At 43.3% G+C, this 27036-nt stretch overlaps 1 protein-coding gene across 4 annotated transcripts in view; it reads left to right on the forward strand.

Annotated features, from left to right (window-relative positions):
• Positions 1–27036, forward strand: part of LOC126544839 (zinc finger protein 341-like) — a 76723-nt gene that overhangs the window by 30660 nt on the left and 19027 nt on the right. For 3 of the 4 annotated variants that reach the window (XM_050192343.3, XM_050192340.2, XM_055062153.2), the window contains 4 exons: positions 9213–9419; positions 20829–20993; positions 26047–26157; positions 26280–26396. In XM_050192343.3, coding sequence (XP_050048300.1) covers positions 9213–9419; positions 20829–20993; positions 26047–26157; positions 26280–26396 — 600 coding nt within the window. The remainder of the gene's footprint in view (positions 1–9212; positions 9420–20828; positions 20994–26046; positions 26158–26279; positions 26397–27036) is intronic. The other variant, XM_050192342.3, reaches the window with a different exon arrangement.

Genomic DNA, 27036 nt, shown 5'->3' on the forward strand with positions numbered 1-27036 from the left:
ATTTCAATCTGGCTAAGAGTACTACCCGACCTTCAGCTATGACTGTGTGCACAGGGTGCATAGTTGGCGTTGTTTACAGAGTTTGCGTGTGGTGCGGGTGAGGCCAGCAGTTTACCAACACAGTTGATTTGGCACATTTCCAGGTGACTGGCAGCTCACAGGAGTTCTGAACTGCTGAATCAGACAATAGCAGGGCTGTGAACTGCCAGATTTCACTTTCAACGCAATCAGTAGATCATCATTATAGCTATAAAAACATTAATTACATGCATTTATAAGAAATGTTTTCTTCATTAAAACAAGAGTTCTAAATTTATGGGAATTGCAAGGGGACTTATGATTACCTCATTACATCCTTTAGTTCATTATAAACCAACAAGGATTGACTATATTTATCTGGAAAAAATGACTTGCTGGGATGATAAATGCTCTTTGTAGTTGATAACTTAAATATTACATGCAAACAATGAATGAGACACCTGCGTTTGCTTTTGCGCCCTGTGGCCTTTCGTTATGCTGCTTATTGATCCACAGTAGTAGTTCAGTGGCTATGGCATTCTGATGGTGACAGCATACAGAAATTATTGTGTTCAAAGCCTTGGGCTCTTAAAGAAACTCAAGCATTCAACATTTATCTGGAGCTTTGCACTACATAGTCTCTAATATATCTGTATTGGTTTGGGACATTAATAACCATGAATCAATCAGCCAGTCACACTGCTTAGCATGAGAAGACAAAGCTACATGAATCACTTATACCTGTAGTCTTGAGTACCAGGGTCAAAATAACAGAATTTAGTGTGCCAATGTTCTGTCTACTATTCATTCTGTGTTTTAGGTACCAAGAGATGAGAACTCAGTGGCATCAGTACAGCCTTCAACATTGCAGTGCATTTTATAGAGCTACTGTTATTGAGGCCTGGGCACCAAATACAGATATGCTATTGACATAAAACGTTCAAGGGTGCTATGCTTCATATTGATCGTCAGGAGAGCCTAACCAGTCACTACATTTCAAAGAATGGAAGAACCGAAACAATGGAAGTCAATAATTTAGCAGGGTAAAGTACAATAACCGAGTTGTAAGTACTGCCCTGTGTTGTCGTCTCCCTCCATCCCGTATCTGTAGCAGTTTTATTCACAATGAAAGTCCATGTTTCATGTAGCCATGTGCTAGCCTCCTATTTTAAGGCTGCTCCTTTAAAGAACAGATACAAAATTTCAGTCTCGCTTTTTTTGCTCTGCTCAATAGCCGCCAACTCAGTAATCGCATTATGATGCTTCAGTTCCTCGAACGTGCAACAAATCGTGAATTATAACATCTTTTTATGCAAGATTCAAAACGGCCAGCGAAATTTTTTGGCATAGGGCTTGTTTACAAAAGCAACCCCTGTACAGCATGAAAATTGAGGTTGGGGCATGTAGTATCACTGATGCATGAGTCGGTGCAGTAGTCAGAAGCCTCATTGTGATTGCCTTATCAAAAACTTCAGATGATAGGATAATAGGGGAGAGAAGGACAAAGGTTGCACATTCTAACAGAAATGACGGCAGGGAACCAAGCTTATTATCCTGTGTGGAACGCAGATAAGCCCACATTGGAAGGAGAAAGAATGGTCTATGCGGTGTGCGTCCAGCTTTCAGGGGGACAGGGTCATTGTGTGGCATGTGTCAGCGGATTGTGACCATTACGTGTGATATTTGGGATGTACAGAGATGACTTGTAAAGATACCCTGCACCACAAAGCAACTCTCTATTTGACACACATTTTGAAATTGCTCCTAGAAGAGGATATAATTGGTGATTTTTTGCTCGTTCAAGGAATTCTGGTGCAACGCTGTTATTTACAGGGTTGACTGCTGTCTAATAAAGCAAAAAAAAAAGAAAAAGAAAACAGGACAAAAAATTTTTCTGTCGGTACCCCTGTACGAAGGCAGTTGGCCACTACATGTAACACATGCAGTAGCTCCTATTGCCTCCCCCCCACCCCACTTTTTCTTTTTTATTTTCTCTCTCGTTTTTTCTTTTTCTTAGACTAACACCACAGAGCGATGTAGCAGTCAGCCATGCAGTAGTCATGTCTGCCACTCTTGAGCTCTTGTTTGCATTTTGGTTGGCCCCTCCCCATGTACCTTTTTTAAAGCGAAGCTTTCTTGGACTCTTCCTTCGACAGGCCATGTATATACTTGGCAGGAGTGTGGCAGAGAGGAAAGTCAATGCGAGAAACTCATTTGGAGCTTTCGAAGGCATGGCATGTGCACAGTGCCCTTGACAGCTGTAATTATCTGTGACCTTCCTCAAAAGCATTCCAGAAAATGTGGCGCTGACTAGTCTATTAACATGCAAGTCCAGAGGGGACGTAGATAAAACTGTAGAGAGGAGGGGGGGGGGGGGGGGAGAGGAGGCAGAGAATGGGTGGAACCGACACAGTCACGAAACGAGTGAATAACAGCCTTGCCACTCTTACAGTTCCCATGCAGGAGGAGAGGGCAGGAGAGGGAAAAGATGATGTGAGAAGGCAAGGAAGCAGTGATTGTGGGCGAACTGAAGGTACTGTACAGTACGCTTCTGCTGTTTGTGGAAATAAACACCATGCAGATTTATCAAGTGGGCAACTGACGCAGTGTGTGCAGACGCAAAGTCTCATTAAAACACCCCAGGGTCTAGGCAACACTATAGAAGCGATCACATGTCAAATCAACACTTCTGTGCCCATTGCTGTGACGGCTGTAATGTCATAGCTGTGACAGCTATGACATAATAATAATAATAATAATAATAATAATAATAATAATAATAATAATAAATAAACGAAATAAATAAATCAAGGTGCATATTATTTCAAATCGATGGGTATATTGGAATCGTGAATACCACATGTACTGATGAGCAGGAGGCATTGCCATATATGCAACTTAGAAGGGTGATGGTTTGGGCTAGTTGGTTTTCCATGAAGTTGTGTGGTGCAGCACGAAATGAGATATTATATAAAACCTTGTATCAGACAATAAGCTTTCAGTTGGCAGTAAGCACTTGTCCTCGTTTTTTTGTATCCCTTATCCCGCTTCGAGCTGCACCACACAGCATATATGCAAAGGACAAAATATATGTGCAGCCATACACCCTTAACTCGAAAGAGGAGAATGCCACTGACTGTGGGGATGTCTGTGTCATACAAACAAAAGATGGAATTGTGATATCCATTGTGTAAATATCTTCAGGAATACCCAAGTGTGATATCGAGAAGTTCATGACCCTGCATTTTGCATGGGTTAGCCGTGATGACCCTACCCCACTAATCATCGTTGGAGACATCAATGTGGACATTTCAATACCAGACAATAAATGGTTCACTCAGTTTGTGCTAGAAGAGTTCAATTTGAAGTGCCACACCAATCCAAGTCATTCAACTACTCAACAACGGTCGTGTATAAATCTAACTTTGGCCAACATTCTGTCTAAGGTTGTAACCGAACCAGTCAGTGTATATCACGGTAATCACAAAGCTATCATCACTACTATTACGAAATGATGAAAATACATACATGTACCCTTGTCTAACCCTGTGCGATGTGCTACATCTTTTTGTGACACATCGTCTATACAGAGGGCACATAAAGCTGCAATGACCTTTCACATTCTTTCATTTTTCTTGCGCTAAGTACTGTAAGACGCAACAGGGTTAGGGCAATGTGCCCTCGCTACTTATCTCAAAACCTGCCTCTTGATCCTACCGGTCGACGACCCTTTCAAAATAAATAACTCGCAGGAAGTCCTTGATTTCCTGGAAAAGTCTCTGCTAATCCAATGTTTTTCCATTGACGTCACAGAACTGTATTATAATTTACTGAAGGAAGATGCAGTCAAGATGGTTGAAGAATGCGTCAACTTGTACGGATGTGCAAAATTTCAAGACGCGTGCAAATGTTCTGAGACAATTTTTTGTACCCCCTGAAAATGTACCTAAACTGGGCGCTTATCGAATGTGAGGGGGATATTTTTTATCCAGAAAGAAGGAATTGCTATTGGAACGTGCTTAGCTCCTGTGTTGTCGGATTTATATCTTGCGGCTGGCGACAGACGACTCACAGAAATGCTCAAGGTCACTAGTGTAATCCAGCGCTTCTGATATGTAGATGATTATCTTTTATGCACCGAGTATAGCAAACTTAACGCCACTGTCAAGGGAGTGTTAAACATGTTCCAGGAGGCACACTGCAGCCTCTCTTTCATGCGCAAACGACCAAAAGATTCGAGAATACAATTCCTGAACCTAAAAATAAGCCAAGGACATGGCCACACATGTTGTTCATATAAAACGAGAGGAGAAAAACAAATGTTGTGCTAAGACTCGAGCTGTTCAAAGGTTATTAAAAAAAGGAATAGCAAAATCAGGCAGTCACAGATAGCCTGAGCATACAAATTAATAGACTAAAGAAAAGTGGATACCCTGACAACATGATAGCGCAAATCAGGGAGCAAATGATGACGCAAATCAGGGAGCAAATGATGACGCAAATCACACAGCCGAGAAAGTGTGACAAAAATATTAAGGACAAACATAAGCGAGCTGTTATTGTTATTTACATTCGCAACCTGTTACACCGCCTAAAGAAGGTCGCAGAAAGGCAGGACGTAACAGTAGTGTTTTGAGCACCAATCAGTCTAAGGGCTGTGCAAGAAAGTGAACTCAGACAATAAAAATACGCAGGGAACTTGTAGCGTAAAACATGCGAAAAAATATGTAGCTTGCAAAAGTAATGTAGTGCAAGAGATTCCACTTAAATGTGGCAAGGTATACGTGGGCCAGATGGGATGCTGTCTGAACGACAGGCTTAGAGAACATTGTTATGCATGCGAGCAAATAGCCGTATCCAGCAATCTGACCATGCATCGTAGAACGTGCAAATGCACAGCTTTCTTTGACAAGACGAGAGCCATTGCTGAAGAATAAGATAAATTGACCAGGGAAATCTGAGAAGCTTTAGAAATAGAAGAAAATCGCTACTTTGCAAGCATGCCTTCAGTCATGCTTACTAAAGCTGAAATCACTTGTGCATGGAATGCATACACACACAAAACACACTGATATAATAACAACCAGATATGTGAGGATGTGATCTCAGAGGATCGGCTGTAACCATAGTTCACGCAGTTGGAATGTGTCATCGTGTGCTTTATAAATTGTGCTATTATCTAACAATAAACCAATTGGCATTTTGCACTCCTTTGTGTCAATTTGTGTTCGCTTCATATCCAGCGTTTCTTTTGTCCCTGTTGTATCTTACTGTACTTAGCCGAAGAAAAATGAATACACACCAACTAGCCCAGTTCATAGCTCTTCTAAATGTGATTTCATATTCTCCTTATCTGCTGGCATAAAGTGTTCGTTAGCGACATATTCATTAACATGCAATCCTTTTACGACTTTTCTTCTACAAGAAAACTTGTGCAGCCCAAGTTCATAAGTATTGTAGTGGCACAAAGCATCGCAGGGTACCGCCACTATTCACACCACTGCCACTTATAGCTCTGATTACCTGGTGGTTTATAACGGTAAGAAATTTAAAGGTAAGCTATAAAAAGAAACTATATCTAAGTAAAATAAAAAGGCGGTTCCATATCACACAATCACATTGAATACGTAGAAACATGATACAGGTAGCATCGCTAATAGCTGACATTTAAGCATGAAGTATTGCCAGCTTACCTGTTCAGGTCAGACAATGGAAAATTCAGTGCCTGTGGAAAATAGCTTAAAACGACTCGTGTGAATGCTCATAAGATAAACGGAGTATTTGGTATTATACTGTTCCTTGAATCCCCTTCCTAACGTCTAGCATTCATCAGACTTCATAACAAAGCACCACGCAAGAGAAAGTTCAATAACGACACTATAGCGGCATCAGAATTTGCACAAAAGATGCAGCACCCATTGGCCTACGCAGCACAGTATGGTGGCTGAGAGCAAATGTCATGGCACCAATCCAACTAAAAACAAAAAAATCAAGAAAACAAAAGGTTGGCTTCGCGCAGACATTCGCGGGCTTGTTTTTGTCGAAACGACGCGAGCACCGCCACATTATTCTGCTTCACCAATAGGGACGCACAAACCTCACTGCCTGCCCTCGCTAGAGGGCTCTGGCAGAAAGATAAAAGAATGTCGCTGCTTTTAGTTTTATTCAGTAGCTTAGTGGCAGCAGTATCAGGTTGAGAAGCGGAGTTCAGCCAACTTTTATAGTTTTGCACTGTGGTGTTGCGATAGCAGTATCTTAAGATGCACGATAGTCGTTCATGTATCGGAAATACAGATAATGACACACGTCTTGCCAGACCTATAATGATACAGATACAACATACCCAAAGAGTACCTAAGATAGTACCTAAGATATATGTATCTTCGATACTGCCCAGCATTGATTTAAGGTAACGTTTAACATCAACTCGCCACTCTCCTATTGGATTAAATGCTGAAGAAATTACACATTCACTGGCAACATCACCACTAATTATCATCACTCAAAGCAAACAGCATAGAAAGCTTCGCTTACATCAATTCCCACAGTGCGTGGGATCCGCATATTTTTTTCCTTGTTCCTTTTGGTTGTTTCACTTCACTGTGTGCTTTATCAAGCTGGTAACTCAACATTCTGTGTGTTCGTGTGTGTTTGTGTTTCAGGAAGAAACATTTTTGAAAGAGGTGGGGATTAAATATTCAGTACTACCTATATATCCATACAGTATATATTTCTCACAAAATTTTGACAAGCAGATTCACATGAAAAAGGACCACACGTAAGAACAAAGTTTACAACTGTTATTGAAAATATCACTGACTGGGAAGTTGACATCATACTCTGTTCTTTTGCTGGACAAGATGGACTTTCTTTTTGAGAAGAGGGAATGTGTAACTCCAAAGAGGACCAGCTTCTTCAGCATGGTGTTTTGTGTGGAAGAGCAGAGCTCACCAAGTGGATGTGGCCTCCATAGACCTCATTCATGAGCTATGCCTACTCAGTGAGCAAACAGAAAGAAATTGTGACTGGCTGTCTGTGTTTTCTAAACTCAAAGTGTTTGAACAAGTTATACTTGCACCAACTACTCATAGTTAATAGTGGAAGGCATTGATGTACTTGTACACATGCATGTATGAGAACACTATTGCCTTTCTTAGGAATAAACTACTTAGATAGGCAGGAAAAAGTGTAACAGGACCTTGTGTTTTTACATCAATATGGCTCCCAAAGCTGCACTCATGGGGCCATTGTATGCAGTAAACATCAATAGTGTGAGACTAGTAAATCAGATGTGTTGACAGGGGCCATCTGGATCCTTTGAAAAGTGTTTCACACTTGCATTGTGTTTAACATAGGTGCAGGTGTCTTGAAGCAATTCCATCATGAGGGAAGCAAAATGGCCTTTTTTAACTGCCTAACACACCGCTCATGCGATTGTTTGTTTGCTCTTGTCTCTGTCCATTCACGTTGTGTGTCATACCTGCACAAATGTAATGAGAGATTTTTTTTTTTTACTAAAGAAGAAATGGGACGCAATTATAATGTTGAGCTAACTATGCATAATTCAACCGTTGGACTAGGCTTAAAATAGGATGTGGTATGTCACCTGCTACTGCAGTGCTTGCCTGTATTGAACACCTGCACAGTGTCAGTATGTAGTATGTATGAGCGTGGATACCTCATCGTGTTATACTAAAACTGGGGCACTGCATCAGTGGGCAAGATACGAGCAAACTTGACAATTGGGTGAAAAGGCTAGAATAAGTTCCACCCGCCGTGGTTGCTCAGTGGCTATGGTGTTAGGCTGCTGAGCACGAGGTCACGGGATCGAATCCCGGCCACGGCAGCCGCATTTCGATGGGGGCGAAATGCGAAAACACCCGTGTACTTAGATTTAGGTGCACGTTAAAGAACCCCAGGTGGTCGAAATTTCCGGAGTCCTCCACTACGGCGTGCCTCATAATCAGAAAGTGGTTTTGGCACGTAAAACCCCATAATTTAATTTTAATTTAGAATAAGTTCCATTGTGTATTTTAACAGCCATTTCTGTGAGATAGGGTGTTGGGTGTGTTTATTGGTCAGTGGCTTGCACATTTCATTAAATTGTGGGGTTTAATGTCCTGAACTGCAAAGTGCATGATGGGAGACATTAGTGGAAGGCTCTGAATGAATTTTGACCACCTAGGGTTCTTTAACATGCATCTAAAACTAATTACACAAGTATTCTTGCATTTTGTCTACATCTAAATGTAGTCAGGAATTGAATCCACGATCTCATGCTGAAAAGCAAAATGCCAGAGCCACGGAGCCACCGTAGCGGGTGCACACAGTGTGCATGTGTAAGATCTCGTGTTGGTTCCAGTTCAACTTTAATAGGCGAGTACTCAGCTAGTATTTCCATTAAAGGAAAAAAATAGGGCGCAGGAATCACAGGACAGAAAGAACATGACACAAATGACGCAAACAAGCGCTCACTCACAACAACAAAAGAAAAGTTGCGAGTGTGCTGTTATTGCATTCTAGTTTTTCCAATAATGAAATACCAAGAAGCCCAACTATCCATCCTATTGCAGTCTTTCCATGTCATCACTGTCACACAGAGCTGTGAAATTGTATTCCATGAACAATTCATTGTGTGATGCTGGGTGGTTTGACAGCATTTCCATGCTTGTTTGAGCATGGTAATCTGTTTTATTGCAACTTGTACAACATGTGGACTAAATGCAATGTGGCAAGCCACTCTGGTTGTAGTGTTGTTGCTTAGCCCCTCAAGTTTTAAATTATTAAATCAAACTACAGGATTAGCGAAATTAAGTAGTGTTGAATAACAGAGGTCGCTCAGGCTGTAGCAGAAATTGAAGACCACCACTACTGTGACTGGATAGTGCCAGCTGCTGCATGTCGGAGTTGCACTTACTGCTAGTGAGATTTGAAGTGCAGTCTTTGTATGCACAGTGCTGGTCCATCATTGCAGTGTTTTTTACTTTCTTGCAAAGTGCTGTGTGTGTGTGTGTGTGTGTGTGTGTGTGTGTGTAAAATGCCAATCAAGAGACCATTTGTATCTACTATTACCAGATTCAGCGCTTCTGTTGAGTTTTAAAAGTGACAAGCATTTCTTGACTGACTTCAGTTTGTATGGATGGATTTTTGGGACCACATGCAGCCAAGCATGAATTGGTGCTTTCTTCATGCAGGAGAGCACAGTGATAAAGATGCTGCCTTCTGGTGACCTGATGACCTCAGAGCTCCAGGTGCAAGTTGACGAAAAAGGAGTTGAGTTCATTGTTGCCAATACTGCTGAGCTCAAGGAAATGCCACAGCCCACTGTTCAAACAGCAGCAACTGTCAGCCGGAGCAAGCGGCGCAACCAGGTATCCTCAGAAGCACCTTCACAGAAAGGGGTGGGTGACTGCTACACTTGTCCACAGCGCGTCAACTTGAATTGCTTGTTTGAATGCAACTGTGGGGTCTTTTTGTTTTATCCTTTTCCCCCCTCTTTTTGTGTGGCAGTGCTCAATGAAGAGTTTGAAAACATAAAAATTACCCACCCTAATACATGTAACCTCGGAGTGCACTAAGCACCCTCATAGGCCAAATAGCAGTAATACAATGGAGCAGTGGGAGGCACAGCTTGCTCGCTCCGACCTGGCAGCACAAAAGTCCTTAATTAGCCAGGTCAGGCAGGTGGCAGAAGCCAGTGGGGCCCTGAACTGAGAGGCTCCAGCCACCCCTACTTAAAATCTTTTCCTGTCTAATAAAGTTTATACGTATGCATGCACCCGCGCACGCATGGAGTCTAGAAAGACTTCATCGTGTCACGTGTAGGTGCCACTGGTAGCATCTGAGGTGAAACAGATTTTGATGACCTGCTTAGGCAACACTGCACCCATCAGGTGTGCAGATGCACTTGGTTTCCTGGAGAGCTACATAGAAATTTTTACACTACAGCATGCACTATATTCTATCTCATGCATGTACACATGCTGTCTCAAACTCGTGTCAAGTTTCTGCATACGTGCGGTGCATAGCATGCTGCAGGCCATACTGCAAAGTGTTTGGGGAAGCTTGAAAGGTATAATTGTGTAAAGTTTAGCTAAGGTAGTTAAAGAATGAGAAGTCAATCATCTAGTTGCCCACACGGCCTGTATACGAAGGCTTCATGGACTGCACACAGCCTGCAGTCCTGCAAAAAAAATTTTTAGAAGCATGTATGTCCAGCACTGATTTGCATGAAGGAGTAACAGTAGAAATCCAGGCTGTACATATAGAAAAACTTGCTCTGCTGCCAGTAAATCTTGGTATGTATACAAAAAACATTTCACAATTAATTAAAGGCCTTCTGCAACGAAATTTCACTTGGGCTAAATTTGCTATAAATGCATAGCATATATTATCAATGTAACCTTGGCAAAGTCACAGGACTGGTAACTCTAATTTTCTTATTAGCTGCCTTTACAGAGTGTTTAAACAGACGACGCGTGCACCTGGCAGTGGGCGGTAGTGGTGTGGATATGGCGAAAGTTCCAGAACTGTACACAACTGCTGATCTCTCAGTTGCACCTAGGCACTCGGGCACATCGCTCGCTCAGCATTTGCAAGTTGATGGGTGTCTCTCTCGGCATGCTTTCTCGTTGCGCACATGATTTGAGTTTGAAAAAATGCTGACGCGTTGCATAGACATCCACATGCCAAGTTTCATCCTAGATGCCAGTGCTCGTTTCTCCCCTGGTGGAACGATTTCACCTCCAACGGGTGTACATTTCCGCCGCTTCCCTTCAAGGTCGCACCCGCGTTCAGTTCGTGCTGCGCACGAAACTTCTTTTGTTTGCGACGGCGCCTCTTCGGATGACTCGAAATTATTATTGGGTTGTTAACTGTCACGACAGCAATGTTAACGCGAAAGGGTTGATGCCACCAGTGAAATTCTGCCGATTCACAAGAAAATGGTGTGAAAAAGCAGACGACAAACATGGATTACTGTGGTGCACCGAACAAAGTAAACAACTGGCAATTGAAGCAATCTCGTTCATTGATCACTCGTAAGTGTATGACGGTTTTTACATGTAATCCACATGAATTTCATGATTGCTTGGTATATAATCCTTTTATTAAAATAAAAACTTTTAGTTGTTCGACCAGCACTTGTCCTGTCTTCTTTCTCGTGTTTCGTTTGTGTGTGCGCTGCCCAAGAATGGAAACCACTTCTGTTGCATGCGCTAGCAGTGGCCGAAGTTGACGCGTGCCGAAAAATTGAATATGTGCACGATGCATTGAACATGACCAGAGTTCATTCCTGCATGACCTCTGCACCGATCGATCGAGTTACTGGACGATACACGCCCGCGTCTTGGTCGTATCAGCATTGCTGAAGCAGAAACGATTACTAATACTTTCAACTTCTCTTGAGCACGATTAAAAAATGGCCAAGCTATTTTCATTGCTGCCTCTTCTATATTGTAGGGGACGTACTAGCTAAAGTTGTGTGCACATGCCGTACTTGTGCTATGCAGCGATATATTTTGTTCATTTCCGTACAGTGTCGATGGAAGTCTGTTGTCGCCATCAGAGACAACACTGATTTGTAGCAAACATATTGTGGGAAACTGCAAAAATGACTTTAGCTAACACGCATCGTATGTGCCGAGAATTTTTCCGGTGGCACATACAATGTCATTTCTAATTACCTGCTCAGTGTCACTTACATGGCTAAGCAGATGCTGCCCTTTTGCCGCATTGCAGCCGTGAAAGTAATCGTCAAGCATACCGACCTTCTTAAAGGCAAATAGAAGCGTGTACATCGTCCTTCGAATAAAACATCCATGCACACAGACGTAGACACACACCGCACGCAGTACGAAACGTGCCTGAGCACACGCAGTGCAAGAGGCAATTAAGGCGGTGTGAACGAAAGATGGGAGAGGTGTACACCCGGCTAGTTGAATTTTGCCCCGCATGCGGCGTTCTCATGCCGGCGCGGCTGCGCCGCTCGGCGGTGCCGTTCGTGTGTATGGCCGTCAGGTGCTCAAACACGAACGACAGCTGTGCAGTACACAACGCCGCACAGAGGAAGACAAACGTCTTTCCTGTTCCAGCTTTCAATGTGCAAACGTGCTCCGCCCACAGCTGGCAAGTGTGAAGCAGGCCAGTCAATGTGCATAAAGCATTGAAACTGCACTTGACGAAGCTGCACAGGCTACATTTTGTGAGCATAGTCACTTGACCATGAAAGATCTGCTTGTGAAAAGCTTTCTGCGGATGACTATAAGTACTAAAAGCCGCGGTGGCACATGAAAGACAAAGTTAAGTTGTATTCAGGGGCGATATCCTCAAGTGATTATTTCTGGTGGTGCATCATATTCGAGACATTTCACATCTCTCTACATTGGACGCATCGAAGTAGACAAACAAAAGCCTTTCTGACACCGCGCCAAAAATGCTGTAAGCAGAAACCGCATGCTGCATTTGTCATGACGGAGAATGCGACGCAGTTTCCATAGTGTAGATGCAATGGCAAACTATGCCGCACCGAAGCGAGATGGGTGAAACTTTACCATGGCTCCGGCCCTGATTTTATGGGCACTTTGTGCCAAGTCTCAGCTACTTCTCATCCCTTACTACAGATGGCAGTGGTTGCCTGCTCGGTCGACTGGGCCTAAGGTAGCTAATGCTAAAGGCGTGAATATTGTCTTGTGTTGCCACCGTGCCACGCTGTGGCCGGTGTTAGATATGGGGCCGTTTCCTGAGCCTACTTCGAGTTCCCCAGACCACATCGAATCGCACCACTGCTAAGTAAGGAATGCAGAACCAGATGCCACATTCCTGAGGCAATGCGCCGTGACAACCTGACGGCTGTAATGGGCCGTGACAACCTAGCAGCGTCGCCCCGTCCGCCTTTGAAGAGGGCATTGCAAGTCAGCAAGGCAAGACCACAGGGAGCCGCCGGGTGTGACACCACCGCACGGGCGCCTACCATTGGCCAAAAATGGCGTCATCTGAGCGGGCTCGCCCATTGGCCGAAGGTCATTTTAAGCCGAGACACTGAAGGGCTTAAAGGACGCAGACCGGGAGCAGCATAGGAGCATTCTAGAGGATTCCTAGAGCATTCCTTGATTTCATCTCTCTCGAACTTCTTGCGACAGGCCGCAGCGTCCGAGTTGCTGCCGGCCCGTAATGACTGTAAGACTGTTCATTGACTCTCACTGTAAATAATGTAAATAAACCTCCCAAGTGTTTCATCCCAAAGTCCGTCCTCAACTCCTACAACTGGTGGCAGCGGTGGGATTTCCTCCAACTCCTACAACTGGTTGCTAGAGGTGGGATCGCCTCCAAATGCAACAACTGGTGGTAGCGCTACGGATCAACCTTCTTCGAGAGAAATCCCGAGGAACCCGGAACACAAAAAGAGCCTTCGTCCAAAGGAGTCGCGAGGAACCGGGAAGAGCAAAGAAGGGAGAGCCTTCGTCGAAAGAGGTCCTAAGGAGCTGGGAGTAGCTGAGAAGAGCGAGCCTTCGACCCAGGGAGTCCTGAGGAACCGGGAACAGCGGACCAATGAACCGGATGGCAGGGTGCTGCAACCGTAAGTGAGCGCGTGGTTTTTTTTCCTTTTGATTCGCCAGACTCAAATGTTGTGTGTTCATTTTAATAGTTCTGGGAATCGGGAATTTGTTGCATTGTGTGTTTGCACAAATTAATTAAGGAAAACAGTTCTAACCACCAGTCGGGGCAGCTGCCATGGATCTTAGAAGGTTGACGAGGTTAGACTTGTTGTTGGTGTGCGACGATTTGGGAGTTGAGGCGGACGAATGGATGAAAACGCCAGCTATCATAAAGGCGATTAACGATAGTGGCAATGATGATAAAAACATTAAGCTTGCTTGGGAGGTGATACAAGAACCACGGGAGTGTGAGCGTCGTGAACATAAGAGTGAGCGTAAGCGTCACGAACGTGAGAATGAACGCGAACGTGAGTATCAGGAACGTAAGCGTGAGCGTGAGCAAAAGTATGAGAGATACAGTATTGTGATCAGTTAATGGCACAGAGGCAACGGCTGTCTGAAAATTCTGTGGGCAGTACAGAGCACAAGAATGAGAAAGTGTCTAGCAGATTTTCACCAAGAGCCGACGAGAAAAGTAGTGCCTGTGAGGTTGGCTGCACGTTCATAGGTGAACGGAAAGGACTAGCTGCTAACGATGCCTTAGTGGCAACAGAGGCCGTTAAAGGCCGCAGGGAGAGCGTCGAGGTGCTGGGCCAACAAATGACTGTAGAGACAGCTAGGCCAGCTGCGAACAAATTGGCACAGTTACCACGCGTGTGCGTCGCTTGTAATGTTAGCGAGGTTGCTAGCGAAGAAAACGGTACTGCTGACCCGACATACGCGAGCACCCATGTCAGGTCAGATCTGAGTGCCGAAGTGATGTGCAAGCTGGACGATGCAGTTGAGAATAGTTCTCGGGGTGGCGAGCTCCGTAGCTCACGAGAGAACAACTGCATTGTTCAGGGATCGGTGCGGCTCTCCGCCAGTCTAGGTAGCCTAGAGATGGATGATTTAATTAGGAATCATTCGGACTGTGCGCGTGAGACAGCGCTTGAGACCGACGGGCTGTGTGTCGATGCACAGCGTGAGCTGGGCAATGCAGTAGAGGGCAGTTCGCAAGAGTGCGAGTTGTATAACTCGAGTAAAGCCTGCTGCATTGTGCCAGAGTCGGTTGAGCTGTCCGCCAGTCGAGGCAAAGATAGAGTCAATTTAAATGATAATCACTCAGACTGTGCGGGTAAGAGACCGATCCGGGCCGACGAGATGTGTAACGGCCAGCACGAGGCGCGAGATGACGGCATGAAAGAGAGTTCGAGGAGAAAGCGCCACAGAAAGAAGCGCCGAAAGGATCGGAATGCGGTGGCTAATGTAGCGAAGCCAAAGACGGCGACAGGCGCGAAAAAGCAGGGCGCGGAGAAAAGACAGGTGCGGTCGTCACTGATGATGTTGACGCATCCTAAACGTTCGAGCCACAGGTCAAAAAGAGACCGCGAAGCATGTTCTGCATGGACGCGGACAAAGGGCACGGGGCAGCTAAATTCCTCGTCGTTCCGTCATTCATTTCAAAGCTCAACGTGTAGTACGAAGAAGCGCAAGGTGGCAAGACGAGACCAGGTGGGGAGTAGCGACGCGATCAATCGAGTTAGTGAAGAAAACGGGGCGCCAGGACGCAAATTGGCAGGAGACTGTAACGTCTTGGGGGAGCTGATAGTGAGTCAGCCCTTTTGTTGTTCCTCGGCAGCCAGAATAGCTTTCAAACCGCGACCACCTCGAGTACGGCTCAAAAGTGAGTCAGTCGAAAACGTTTGGAACGGGAGGCCAAGAGAGCTTCCGTAGAAGTAAAAAGTGATGTTTTGTTTTATTTTTTAACATTTGCAAATTTTCGCGATTTGAGACTAAGATTTTCTTTCAATATGTAAAAGTATGAGCTTTGTTTGTGTTTTGTTAGAGAAGCTCGAGATTTGAAAGACGCGTTGTTTTTGTAAACATGTAGTATCACGAGGTGTTCATTAATAAGTAGATAGGCTTTCTTTTTTTTTTTGTGTGAGTAACCTGAGTGTCAAGGTTATCGTTGAGAGGCCTATCATAGCGCGCGTGTGTTTTAGTTAACCTTTTTTTTATAAGCGTTTTTTTTATTTTCTAAGGTTAACCGCGTAGGTTTTCAGTGAGTGCATGATTTGCACTGAGAAGCGTTCTTATTTCCTTTAGCGCCTGTCCTGTGCGGACGGAAGGAAGCAGATTTTTGACTGGGTTGCTCGTGTGTGTTGAGGGCAGCCGTATTCTGACTTCTTTAGTGAGCGTGCGTGGAACGAGTTATTAGCGGACGCATTTTTTTTTAAAGGGTTCTACGGAGTGCGTAAGTTACGCAAGTGTAGTTGTTAGTTTAAGGTACGTGTCCTGTAGGGACTAAAGGAAGATACGTAAGTAAGCATAATGAAACGTTTGCCTACGACGCAAGTACGCGTTCTGATTAGTGACCACATGGCTAGCGCGCTTGTGATTACGTACTTGTGAAGATGGCCAGACGGTTCAGTGGCACCAATACGTGAGATAACTACGCCACTGCGTTAGGGTTGGAAACATGCTGTTCGAGTAGTTAGGCCACTTAGGTTATGTTCGGCTGTTTTCACTGTTTGCATCGGCAACGACCCGTTGTTTTGCTACAACAATAGCACTCTGGTCTTGTCGGCATTCGGGGAGAAATGGATAGCGGTTTGGAAAGGTGGTTGGAACTGCTTTGTCAAAATTGGGGAAATAAAAGATCAGGGTTCATTTTGACTCAGTAATAGCCTGGCGAGTCAGGGGTGAAGAGCCTGCGCTTACACGTGGTGCAGCGCTGTGTTGTTTTGTTTGTTTGACGTATGTTCTCCAGGGCCCAGGATCCCGAAGGTTGTCAAACGATGCTCGACACCAGTACCCTGCAGGTTCTTTCAGCGTTCCTCATGGCCAGCGAATTGAGTTCACCGGCCATTCCGAACTTCCGGGGCGAGGACGAGCTGTTAGATATGGGGCCGTTTCCTGAGCCTACTTCCTAGTTCCCCAGACTACATCGAATCGCACCACTGCTAAGTAAGGAATGCAGAAGCAGATGCCACATTCCTGAGGCAATGCGCCGTGACAACCTAGCAGCGTCGCCCCGTCCGCCTTTGAAGAGGGCATTGCAAGTCAGCAAGGCAAGACCGCAGGGAGCCGCCGGGTGTGACACCACCGCACGGGCGCCTACCATTGGCCAAAAATGGCGTCATCTGAGCGGGCTCGCCCATTGGCCGAACGTCGTTTTAAGCCGAGACACCGAAGGGCTTAAAAGACGCAGACCGGGAGCAGCAGAGGAGCATTCTAGAGGATTCCTAGAGCATTCCTCGATTTCATCTCTCTTGAACTTCTTGCGACGGGCCGCAGCGTCCGAGTTGCTGCCGGCCCGTAATGACTCTAAGACTGTTCATTGACTCTCACTGTAAATAATGTGAATAAACCTCCCAAGTTTTTTCATCTCGACGTCGTCCTCAACTCCTACACCGGCGAAGTCTGATATGTCGTGCTGGCGACGCTAAGGTCGCTAAAATTTTGCCCTCTGCATAGTCCAGCATGAAACGTGGCCTGCAGCAGCACGGCGATCAGTCGTCGCAGTGGGAGCACACAAGTGCACGGCAAGTGAGCGCGTTATTGTTTGTCGAAGGCACGAACTCGGCAGACTCACTTCATTGAGCACATAGAGTTTCATACAATAACTCAAAGTGAACCCAAACTGTAGTCCAGCATGCTGCTGGTCAGCCAAGCTAATGTGTGATGCACTCTGCTCCAGCGGCTCTAGCATGAGATGGGACATGTTCTATTCCCGCGCCAGCCACACTAGACCATAGAGTGTTAAATTTTTGCCGGCGTAATGTAACTGCGCTGCGCGTGGATCACATCATGTTACACCAGACTATATACATGCCTTTAGCTTGGTCACTCAATATGCTCTTCATCTCCAAGTGGAGACGGAACGCATTGAGGCTCTGCTTGTTGAATGTAGACAACCAGATACAAACAACCGGCTTGACTCGGATAACTTTTTGCATTAAAAAAAAATCGTGGGTGCGCAATGGCATGGGCACAGCACACAAAGCAGCTAGCAGAGTATAAGAACTCTGGCTAGCAGACGTGCAGGATCTGTTTGCTGACACACGGGAACATTACAAGCAAGGGAAGCAGACAACACAGGTGCTGGTTCTGAACAGTCTGTCTTACGTCACTTCTGGCAAGTAGTAATGGTGGCATTAATTTTTTTTTTCAGTTTTGGTATGAAAAACGGCAATGTTTGCAAGCGTTTTATGATGCGCCCACTTGCATTTCAAGCGTAAGATTTTCTACAGAGGCTACTCTGTCTACATTATCTGAAACTGTTTCTTTTTTTTTTTTTTTTTTGTCATTGAAAATTTCATTGCAGTTGGCCTTTAAGCAAGAAAAAAAAAGTCTCGTCGCAGCTCCTGATAACTGTCGCAGATAATTGATGATACCAGCTCAAATGGGCAAATCAGTTCTGCGGAAGCCTGCAAGGGCTTCTGCATAACTTATTTGCCATACTTCAAAGTATAGTTTCAGAAGGTACTGATTTGCTCGAGTTGGAGTGAGTCCATAGCAGACTTTCAGCACGGAATTACATGGAAATCGCAAGAACAAAAGCATAGATACAGTGTGAAAACACCGGTGTACTTAGATTTAGGTGCTTGTTAAAGAATCCCAGGTGGTCAAAATTTCTAGAGTCCTCCACTATGGCGTGCCTCATAATCAGAAAGTGGTTTTGGCACGTAAAACCCCATTATTTTAGTGTTCTGTGTTTTGATTCCCATGATTTCTGTGTAATCCTGTGCTGGAAGTACGATTTAGTTTCACCCGTTTCATAAGTGCCGTATATAGATGTGGCAGGCTGCCCATACTTCCATTGAACAGCCATTGTACTGGTTACTACTACTTTATTTCTGATATAGACACAGACACCCTTTAATAGTTCCTTTTTGAAGGTGGTGTAGAGGAGGTGGCTTAAAGGAACGCTAAAGGTAAAGTTGAGCTGCATTGCTGAATTACGCTTGTACAACACCAAAACACTGCTCTTACTGTGAGGGGAGACTTGATAAGCCAGAAAACATGCAAAAACTAAAAACGGGTGGTGACACTTCCTTGGAAATTTCTATACCTGCTCACCATGACATCATGGATGTTGATGACATCTGCTCAGGCTTAGTTACTTTATTTTTTTGTTTTTTAGAATCGACTACATTGTGTTCTAAACAAGCCAAAGAGAGATATCAGAGCTTTGACAACATTTTTTGCCCCAGAAGTATCCAAATATGAGAAAATACTTTGAAATCCATGATGTCACATTGACGTATAGGCGCTGGGGTTGCGGAGCAAAATAGAAGAAAAGCTAGAAGCTTTATTTTGATCTTCACCTATAGTACTAATCAACCTCTTACCGTGAATTTAGCAATGTATTGAAATAATTTATCAGTCTAAACTGATTTAGTGTTTCTCTTTAGTGTCCCTATAACTTATTCCACTTTTTTTTTCTTTTTTTTTTTTTCAAATTGCTTATGTGAACCATAGTTTGGCAACTTGTCTGTGGTGCCATCATCATCTAAAGAGTGGACGTGGCTATTGTAATGTCATGCTCTCTCTCTTTGCATGATCAACACATGGTTCATCACTAGAATAAGCATCTGTAGTTTTCTTCCTGTCCATGCTTCTCTGTGTTGAGAAAGCCTCAATTTAATGTCCGCATGAGCCTGATTCTTTCAAGGGACACTAAAAAGGAGTATTAAGTTAAGCTTTATTAACAGCTTATACTTCTGAAATAGCAATAATGTCAGTCTTACCATGCGAGGACAAGCCAGGAAAGGTGCAAAAACGAAAGACTGGTGGAAACACCACGTTGAAAGTTTCTACATCTGCCTCATGATATCATGAATTTGACAGTGTCTGCTCACGTCCGGTTGATTATTTATAGATAAAGAAGGATTACATTCAATTGTAGTTGTAGAAGAGCCAATGACACAAACTAGCAAGCCTTGAGAAGTTATTCTTTTAAAGGTGGCCACATGGAGGAAAATACTTCAAAATTTGCGCTGTACTGAAGTCTCAACACAGTGGTACTAGTATTGGTAAGAACTCAAGAAACATAAATTCGGCCTTCACTTTCTCTGCTAGTAATCAATTCTTTTTTCCCCTCATAGGAATGAAAATTAATCTTTGAAAGAAAACATTTATCAGTCTAAATTGATTTAGTGTTGCTTTTTAGTGTCCCTTTCAAGCCTGTATCAATTTTGTGCTGCCTTTCTTGGAAAAAAAAAAAAAGCCCTGGAAGTAAGCTATAGATGAGCCTGACTCACTTAATTAAAATGGTGATAAATTAGAAGGGACGACAAGCATTGCTGCAACACCTTTTTTTCAAAACTGAGAACAAACACACTGGAGTGAGTGAGGCCTTTCAATGAATATATTTATCTCAGAAATTTTTGCAAAGTACTACCTAATCATAACGAAGATATAAAAGAGTGAGAAGAAGACTTTCCGCACGCCTCCTCAACACATGTCTTCTCAGTTGTGCAGCACAGACAGCGATGTCATGCCAGTTACTTTCTTATTTTTTTATTTTTTTCCACGGTGCACTTACGGTAACCCTTTAAGCTTGCGGTAACAGGAAGGGCAGGACGTGGTAAGAACTGCTACTTCCCCATTTACTAGAAGACTGGATGGATATGCACATGTGCGTGAGCTTTCCCTCGGGAATAACTCATGATCATAAACTAGAATTGCCCACTGACTGGCATCTATAGGCTGTTGTACAGGTCTATGACATCATAGGCAGCACATAATAGAAGGGGCCTTGAAAACCACAAGAGAGAGCAAGCAATCTTTCATGTGAGATTGCAGGCTCTCCAGGCTACATGGAGCAGAATAATGTTAGGCTTGCATGTTTGTGGCAACATTGTCCGTAGATTGTAAACTGTGCCCCTTTAACAGTTGGGGTGCATGTGAATGGGCCAGTCTTGTCCAATCAAAGGATGTGTTTATGGGAATTTTCTCTTTTGTGTTTAAAGTCAATACATTTGTTAAAAAATAATTTGGAGTTTATAATTCGTTATGGGTTGCTTCTTATTATTTGATGACAAATCAAATGGATGGTTCAAATGGGCATTTTTCTTCCGGTCTTGTTCGCAGTACGATAAAAGGCATTTTGCATCAGTGTTATAGTAAACAAACATTGTATATTTTTGCCTAATTTATTTGTTGTAGGTGAAGACGCAAAAGTGCCCATTCTGCAGCAAGGCCTTCTGCAAAAACTTCGACCTGCAGCAGCACATTCGCTCACACACAGGAGAAAAGCCATTTCAATGTGTCATCTGTGGTCGTGGCTTTGCCCAAAAATCTAATGTGAAAAAGCACATGCAGACTCACAAGGTAAAGGAAATGTGTTTTGCTTTTACTGTCATTGGCACATGTATTTTTGCACTTTTGTACTCAATGTAGGCAAAAAGTAGGAATTGCAACTAGGGTCATTGGCATATTTATGTGCTACTCTTTTAGTGTACTGGCCTTAACAGTACTTTTGAAGAACTTTGATGTACACTCAGCTGGCAGCATAGTACAGGGCAGTCTATTTGTAATGATCTTGAGTGAGTCAGAAAATCATGGTCTATGTTCACAAAGCTTTTCATTCCTAAAAACTGTTTGCTATCGTTATTTGCATCTAAGTGTTCTCACAAACTACTCCATGACCCAAACTGCTTTATACCAATCCTGGTGGCAATCTCACACTTAGCAGTGCAACGCCATAGCCACTGCTATGGTGTTGCACTGCTAAGCACGAGGTCGCGGGCCCAATTCCCTACCATGGCGGCCACATTTCAATGGAGGTGAAATGCTAAAATGCTCAGTACCAGGCAGTGGGTGCATATTAAGAACCCCAGGTCGTCATAATTAATCTGGAGTCCCCCCACTGCGGCATGCCTTAAAATCAGATAGTTATTTTGGCACTTAAATCCCCAGAATTTGATTAATTGATAACTGCTTTGTGAGCATGCACCTGGATCATTTTATAACCACATGTCATTGAATCCAAACAGATGTTATGCACCTTCATTTTTCCTCCCTTCCCTATACTGCTGACAAATGTTCAGTTTTTGGCCGTGTTAGACAGTCACGGAGCAGTCAGTGAGCTTTCCAATATTTTCCTGTTAACCATTCTTTCTCTCCCCTTCAACATAAAACTGTAGAACAAATACATCACTATAACCAAGCAATAAGTGGACTTCACACAATGTTCAACACAATATGTATTCCATAGTACTATTCACCCTGTAGCTTTGCAACAAAGGCGTGATATAATGGAAGCTTATAAAAACGGAAGGTCTCTCTAGTAGATATGATGATGAAGTACATGATGCACTTGTTCGCTTGTGGTAGAGTTGTGGTTATGAAAAGAACCATAGGTAGCTTCACTTGGTAGCTCTGTTTCAAATCTAGCAGGCAACACTGTGAAAGCTACGCAAGTAGTACGGTCATAGAAGCCTCATTCTGCACGTTTTGCAATGCAGTTGTGTTTGATCTGCGACATTTTTTACAGATTAACTGCTTTGTATATTGTAACTACAACATGTGGATGTAAAGTTGTGTCAAATCATGTATTATTTGTGCACCTTTGTGCTTCCAGTATACAACATTACAACATATAGTCAAATGCCTCTACAATGAAATGACCTGTATAACAAAAGGGTTCTTTATGTCCCGGCCCAATTCCTATCTTTCATATGTATTGCGAATATCTCTACAGTGAAGACTACTGCAGTGAATTTGCATGTACAACAAAGGAATCGAGGTGTGCCTGATGGCTGATTTGTCTTGTTGTGATTTGTTGTAAAAGGCTGATTTGTCGCTTTAGAATGAACGCATGTGTTTAGCGAACGCATGTGACAGTTCAAGCCCTGTTGCTTAGCTCCAGAAATCGCTCAACTCGTATGCGACTTTTTTCAATACTTTCAGTACAGCAGTGGGTGTATTGACTAACATATACATCACGGTTGATGACGTGAGGATGATGACAGATGACATCATTGAAGCCGGGAAGGGAGGGTGGCAAAGGTTGACAAAAGCAGCAGTGATGAAGAGCATGCAGATAAACCAAGAATCTTGACAAGGTAGCTATAGCAGCATGCGACGCAGTGCAACTGCACCTTGCATCGCTCCTGGACTTTGCCGCAGAGCATGCTGTAAACCTCGATGCTGTAAGGTCGACTGCAGTCGCACATTCCATTAAACCAAGAAAATTACCCAGGACAATTTACAGAAGAAAAATACAAATTATTTGACTAAATATAACAGAAATTTATGATAAATGTCGGTTTGGTCTTGCTAAACATGCTTAGCATGCTCTAGGGAGCAGTAGAGCATGAGATCTTTTAACAACGAAGTGATCTGTACAACTAAGGATTTTGTAAGTTCCAAGTGCTTCCTTATAAAGGCGTGTGACTGTATCATGTTTAGGGCACATACATAACCTGTATGCTGTGGCCACTGGTTGTAGAAATCTGCCATTCTGCTCGCTCTGTGGTAAATAGGTTCACATCTGCGGTGCCTTCCAAGTAATAATTAGGTCATATTTTGAGACGTGTAAGGCAATGTTGCATCGAATTGCATGACGCATACCTATACCTTTCTTATATGACTCACTATATTTTGGTTGGGAGTGCAAGCAGTGAGAAAAGTACCTCTAGCCTTCATAGTGTTGCCAGCTATGTCTGAAATAGATAAGTACCATGCAGAATTCACAGTAGGAGAGTACTTCATGCTGCCTTCTGCATCATTATTTTTTTTTTTTTTAAGCAGACGACTAGAGTCGACTCGTTACAACGAACCCTGAAATCCGACATAAAATGCCCGTTTTATCCGAAGTTCATAATATCCGAAACACCACACTTCTGAAGCTTTGGTCAGAAAGTAACAATGTTATTGCAAAGAGTGAGTGACGAACATCCAAAGTAAAAAAAAAAAAGAAAGTTGCAGTTTCGCTCAAAAGGCAAAGCATCGATTGCAATAGCAAATTATTAGACAGCTATGCAGAGTAAGAATAGTAGTTTTATCGGCCGTATAAAGTTGTGAACATTTGCTTACTAACTAAATGAACAAGCATGATGTCGCATGCGTATAGGTAAACATGAACACATCTTGCTCTATGACTGCGAAAAGTCGCTGTCAAAATGTGAGTAAGGAAGCGTGGCAGCAGCAACAAGCGAATTGACCTTTGTGCTGTCTCTCGCTTCAACGCAAAGTAAACATAGAAAGCGCAGCGCATACAAAGCTACTGGCACGGGGCGCACTTTGTCCACATCGCAAATCGCTTTCAAGATATGCAGCAGCCGCTCGAGTAGAACCCCTCCCCCCCCCCCCCCCACATGCACGCACACACACACCTCACGTGCGAAAAAAGACGCCCTGCTTCCGCTCTGCCTTCCTCCTTCACGCATGCGATATTGAGCCGCGATCGTCAGCTGACCCTCGAAAGTAAGTTTTCAGCCTGTGTCGACACGGCAAAAGTACCTTTTATACGCCTGATTTTGAAAAACATTGCCGCTAATTTCGTCCGCTGTAGCCAATATTCCGTTGTAGCGTGGTCCGTTAAAAGCGAGCTTCATTTCATTAATAAAATAGGTGGAGCAAACTATGGTTGAAATGTGGTTCATTATATCCGAAAGTCTGTTGTACGCTGGTCTGTTGTAACGAGTGTAGACTGAATATATCTTTTCGCTGCTGACATTTTATGAATGTCCCCATGCTAGTGATTTCATTTTTTTAATGGACAGCACTCAGCTTGCTTTTCATGGGTTGCAAACCTCTAAGGCTATGCAGCGAGTTATTCATCCTTGCTGTCCCAAGTGTTCCGTGAATTAACCACACTATATATATATATATATATATATATATATATATATATATATATATATGCAAATCAATAGAGTACTACACAACAGCCATAGCATAGCAGAAGCTCAATGTTACTTTATTGGATCATATAATTTCTTGGCTTACGCAATCATGATCAAGAACATTAAAAATCAACGTCTCTTGGGAATATTTTTTATTCTCTTTCTATCTCCAAGACATATCAGAATAATTCTACTGTAGCAATAGCTTAGCTGGCGAATTCTCATGTGGCAACATATTCATCTTGCTCAATTCCCCCTGCCTTTTATTTACTCCACTTTTTAAAAGTTGCAAGCTTTAGTCATTGCAATCTACAATTGTATGCGCCTTCTCATCTTGTGAAGGTGGGAAAGCACAGTGGTACAGGTACTACACATATACAGTCGAACCCGGATGTATCGAACCCACATATAATGAATTATTGTATATAACAAACAGCAGTAAAATCTCCTTAAAAATTTTTGTATAATATTTTTTATTTGATATATTTAACTTTTTTGTCATCCCCTTAAGATTCAATATATCCGGGTTCGACTCTAGGTTATAGTATCTGTGATTATTGAATTTATATGTTGTGTTACATCTAGTTTATTACTTTCTTTTCTCCCCCCTCTCTTTTTTACTGCTACCTCACTTTTGAGACTGCTTTTTCTGTATTATGTTTCTGAAAGAGGAAGTTGGCCTCTGTCAGGATGTAGTTCAAAAGAAACCAATACAAGTTCCTTGGAGAAAAAACATTACAGCTGAAGAAAAAATTTTGGAGGATGCTTAAGCTCTGCTTTTAAGAGTGGAATGCGAGAGCATTTAAAGATCCCTGACTGCTTCTCACGCTTCCCAGCAAGTGCAGCTTATGTAACTGTAATGCTTTCCTGGAAATGCCGGTAGTGAACACTATGCACGAAGTCGAGCTTTGTGGTTCTTTTTTTGATGGTGTTGCAAGGAACCGAGTAGGCCGCACCACTCCGACTGAGACAGCTCTCAAACGGCAGCTGGAAAATGCTGTTGCGTTAAAAGAGGTTTGTATGTCTGTAGGTTGTGTGTAAGTCGCACCTTAGGAATTTTCTGACGCATTTTACTCTGAGAAATTCCATTAGTTCAGTAATGCCTATGTGCCATGCTGATGTGGATCGGGATGGGTGGTTCAAGATGATTTTCTCGGCCGCCGACGCCTACACCAGGTTTTCTGTGACACTGAGCCCTTCATGCCATCGCATTAAACTGTACCTTTGTCAAAGGACTGAGTCTGGCCCCACTGCTCTTCTGGGGCAGTTCTTCTATCAACCGAGCTAACTAGGATGCTAGCATTTGGCAGCAGGTGGGTGTGTTGATGGAGAATGTGAAATGTGGGAACATTGATTAGTGAAGATTTTTGTACTATCAAATTAAGTATGCTTCATTTACTGACTAAATGTAAGTTTGAGCTTTGTGGTATATAGGTGGGTGCCAACTTTCTCTTTCATCAATTTTCCTCCATCTTGTGAGTTTTTGCAGAACGTGTGTCATTAATCAACCTATTGCTTTATATTTGGAACAGGTTTGGCCCAACGGCTTGTCGTGTACACTGCCAGCACAACTTGTTTCAGATGGCTCGCAGTCATCTGTGGATGACCCTAACAGCAAAGATGACAACGCAGGAACCAAGAAGGTCTGGAAACCAGTTTTCTTAAACATTTCATTGTTCTCTTTTTAGTGCAGTTTTCCCCATGCAGGATGCATTTTTCTGCCTGTTTCTACCCTCCTTTTTTATTTCATGAACTCTGCTTTCAGGTGATTACCACTGATGATGTAGCTCTGGCAAACAGCTATAGCTGCCCATTCTGTTCCTTTGTGGGGAAGACTTATTTTGAACTCAAGAGCCACCTGACATTCCATAAGCAGGAAAAAGTATGTATCTTCTATTCTTGCTTCCAGGACATGCAGCAGTGTAGTGATTCAAGGTGTTATATAACGTAATGACATCAGGCTAGGTTATACCATCATTTTCTAATATTGCTTGTCATCATTGTCTTCATTATATTTATTTATTTATTTATTTATTTATTTATTTATTTATTTATTTATTTATGCCCTTAAAGGCCCCAGTGGGGTGTTACGCAAGGAGGCTCAAATAATACCAAAAAGATTCATAAACTGAGACGTGTTGTGAACAAAAAAAAATGGCAGTTATGAAGTTGTGGTAACACAACATGCAGCATCTATGTTTTTAAAAGAGTAAATAAATAAAAGCAGTTGCACGACTACACAACAGAGGGAGCCACCCGAGCCTCGCCAATGAATAACAAACCACTTTGGCCTCAGCTTCACTAGAAGGGTATTGCCTCCTTCCTCACAAGGTAGCCATGCCCATGAAAAAGAGGTATAAGAGGAGCAAGGGACCAGGCACTGGCAGTTGACTCATTGGGTGGGAGCTGTCCTGTATCTTGGCTTGTCCCCCTGACCGTTCGCTCTCGTGCATGGATGAGTACTGCGTCTTGGCATTGCTCTAACCTTGTTCGCTCATGCCCGCTCGTGTCATTGTAGTTAA

The sequence above is a fragment of the Dermacentor andersoni genome, chromosome 1 (genome assembly GCF_023375885.2).
Source record: "Dermacentor andersoni chromosome 1, qqDerAnde1_hic_scaffold, whole genome shotgun sequence".
NCBI classification, from domain to species: Eukaryota; Metazoa; Arthropoda; class Arachnida; order Ixodida; family Ixodidae; genus Dermacentor; species Dermacentor andersoni.